We start from the raw sequence: 2,463 nt of genomic DNA, 5'->3' as shown, positions 1-2,463 counted from the left end.
CCATTCTCTACATGGTTAATCAATCTTCTGTACATTTTCCAAGGAACTTAACCGATTGATTTTCCCCCACCAACAAGCAGTTCTATGAAACCCAAATGGGAGGCCACTCCACATGACTATTTGCAGGTTGTACTGAATCTAGGTCTATTGATCTGTCTGCTCACAGAGCATCCAGAGACTGCACCAACAACTGCTGCTTAGTCAGCGTTCTCTAAAAGACAAATGGAGGAGAAGCTGGTGTATAGTGGAGAAAAAAAGTGACAAACTGGCATTACATTTAAACCAAATTGCCTTTCAGTAGCGAGCGACTGGTATTTACATACGCTTACATATTAAATAATGACTTTGAAATGTGTATGTGTGTTTTGAGTGTATGTGAACTTGTTTATTTGTGGAGAAATTATTTAAACTGCCCTCCAATTAAATGCCTAATTACATTCTTGAGAGCAGTTCTCTAAAAAAGGAACATAGAGAAATGTTTTGCCTAATATGAGATTAATGACAATAATTTATTGGGCTAGAGACATTACATGGTGTAAGAGGATTTTCTAAATGAATAGTTCAAGTTCAAGTTCATTTTATTTGTATAGCACATTTACAGCAGCCGCTAGGCTGACCAAAGTGCTTTACAGAAGAGAAATTTATAAAAACATACACAGAAAGCAAGCCAAATAAAAAATATGAACAACCCATTAAAAAATTACCGAATAACAGTAATCAATACACTAAGGAAAACAGATAGGTTTTTAAGCAGGGACTTCAAGACAGGCAGAGAAGGGGCCATTCTAATTTCTAAAGGCAGGGTATTCCAAAGCCGTGGCCCTGCCACCGCAAATGCACGCTCCCCTCTACGCTTCAGTCTAACATGTGGAACTACCAACAAAGCCTGGTCGCAAGATCTTAGGCTTCTAGATGGAGTGTATAAATGAAGAAGTTCAGAGAGGTAGACAGGAGCTAGGTTATGTAACGATTTAAAAACAAAGAGTAGAATTTTGAAGTCTATTCTCTGATGAACCGGCAACCAGTGTAGAGATCTGAGAATTGGAGTAATGTGTTCATGTTTGCGACACTTCAGAAGAAGTCTGGCCGCAGCGTTTTGGACTAGCTGAAGGCGCGCAATTTGAGATTTAGATATACCGCAATATAAGGAATTGCAGTAATCTAGTCGAGATGTAACAAACGCATGAACAGCCATTTCTAGAGTTTTTGGAGTGAGAAAGTCTTTGATTTTAGACAGTAGACGAAGTTGATAAAAACTGGATCCGATAACGGAGGAGATATGTTTATCAAATTTGAAATGCTGGTCGACAAGAACACCTAGGTTCCGCACCTGTGAAGATCTAACACTGCAAAGCAATGTGGCTTCTTTCTGTGCATTGATTTATTGTCCGTATGAAAAGCGTGCACAAGCGAGCTGCTCTTGCCTGATTGTGCTGCTGCTGTAGGACGTCCGCGATGCTGCTCTCCACGGCTCTCAGCTGCTGATAGATCTGATGCAAGAACTGCTCCAAATCCATACAGTCCAGCTGACAGCCCTGAACTAACACCTGACGGGCAGAATCATGGGATATATCACTGATCAGAAAAAAAAACGCCCAACTAATGCACAGTGAGATTCACAAAGACCTGAGATCCAGACCTGATGAGAACTAAGGCCAATGATGGAGGAATACGCCAGAATAGTGATGAAGATCTCTGGCTGGAACATGTGATCAGTTCCTGGGACTTTAAAGGGTTTTGCCAGACCAATCAAGCACCGAGACAGAGCGTGGAAGACTTCATCAAAGATCATCTCTCCTGTGCTGTCATCCTGAAGGAAAACACTGAGTTACTTTCATTGAAAACAACACCTTCTGAGTTGACTGAATGTGATGATGATGATGGTCTCGTACCACGATCCCGGTGGACGGGCTCAGGTCCAGCTCGATGATGAAGCGGTACCTGCGCGCCAGGAAGGTCACGCGCGTGGAGGGAACCAGCAGACACGGGCAGGACGAGGAAGAAGAGTCGGGCTGCCATCCTTTCGGGAGGACGCTCAAAACATCCAGCTCATTCTCTGACTTCAGCTGACGGACACACACACAGAGAGACTCTCACAGGATATGATGGGATACAGTGTCATGTGATCCACGAAGATCTGAACTGATCTGGGTGATGTGATTCAGCACAAAAACTGAACAACAAAATTGCTATTGTTCCAATACAGGCCTTCAAGGTAAACAAGAAAGGCCTAAGACATGCATGGAAAGATAGATATTTTAAAAATGAATATATTAAAGGTGACATATCATGAAAATCTGACTTTTCCAGGTTTTAAGTGCTATAATCAGGCCCCCGGTGCATCTACCAACCAAGGAAACGTGAAAAAGATTAACCCAGTAAGTTTTGGGAAGGAAGCCTTTTTCTGCAAGCGTCTGAGAAAACGAGCGCGTCTGATTTCGCTCCCTTGGTGACGTGGCAAAG

The 2,463-nt window shown here is 42.6% G+C and overlaps 1 protein-coding gene across 1 annotated transcript in view; it reads right to left on the bottom strand.

Moving 5' to 3' along the window:
- Positions 1-2,463, bottom strand: part of LOC107708571 (protein SZT2-like) — a gene marked incomplete at its 3' end in the record, with an annotated part of 67,037 nt that overhangs the window by 62,120 nt on the left and 2,454 nt on the right. The window contains exons 3-5 of the mRNA XM_016512833.1: positions 1,893-2,066; positions 1,640-1,810; positions 1,425-1,547 (exon numbers count right to left, since the gene is read on the bottom strand). Coding sequence (XP_016368319.1) covers positions 1,425-1,547; positions 1,640-1,810; positions 1,893-2,066 — 468 coding nt within the window. The remainder of the gene's footprint in view (positions 1-1,424; positions 1,548-1,639; positions 1,811-1,892; positions 2,067-2,463) is intronic.

This window comes from Sinocyclocheilus rhinocerous, unplaced genomic scaffold (genome assembly GCF_001515625.1).
Source record: "Sinocyclocheilus rhinocerous isolate Xijiao unplaced genomic scaffold, SAMN03320098_v1.1 scaffold566, whole genome shotgun sequence".
Taxonomy (NCBI): Eukaryota; Metazoa; Chordata; class Actinopteri; order Cypriniformes; family Cyprinidae; genus Sinocyclocheilus; species Sinocyclocheilus rhinocerous.
This window is presented reverse-complemented; position numbering and strand designations above follow the sequence as displayed.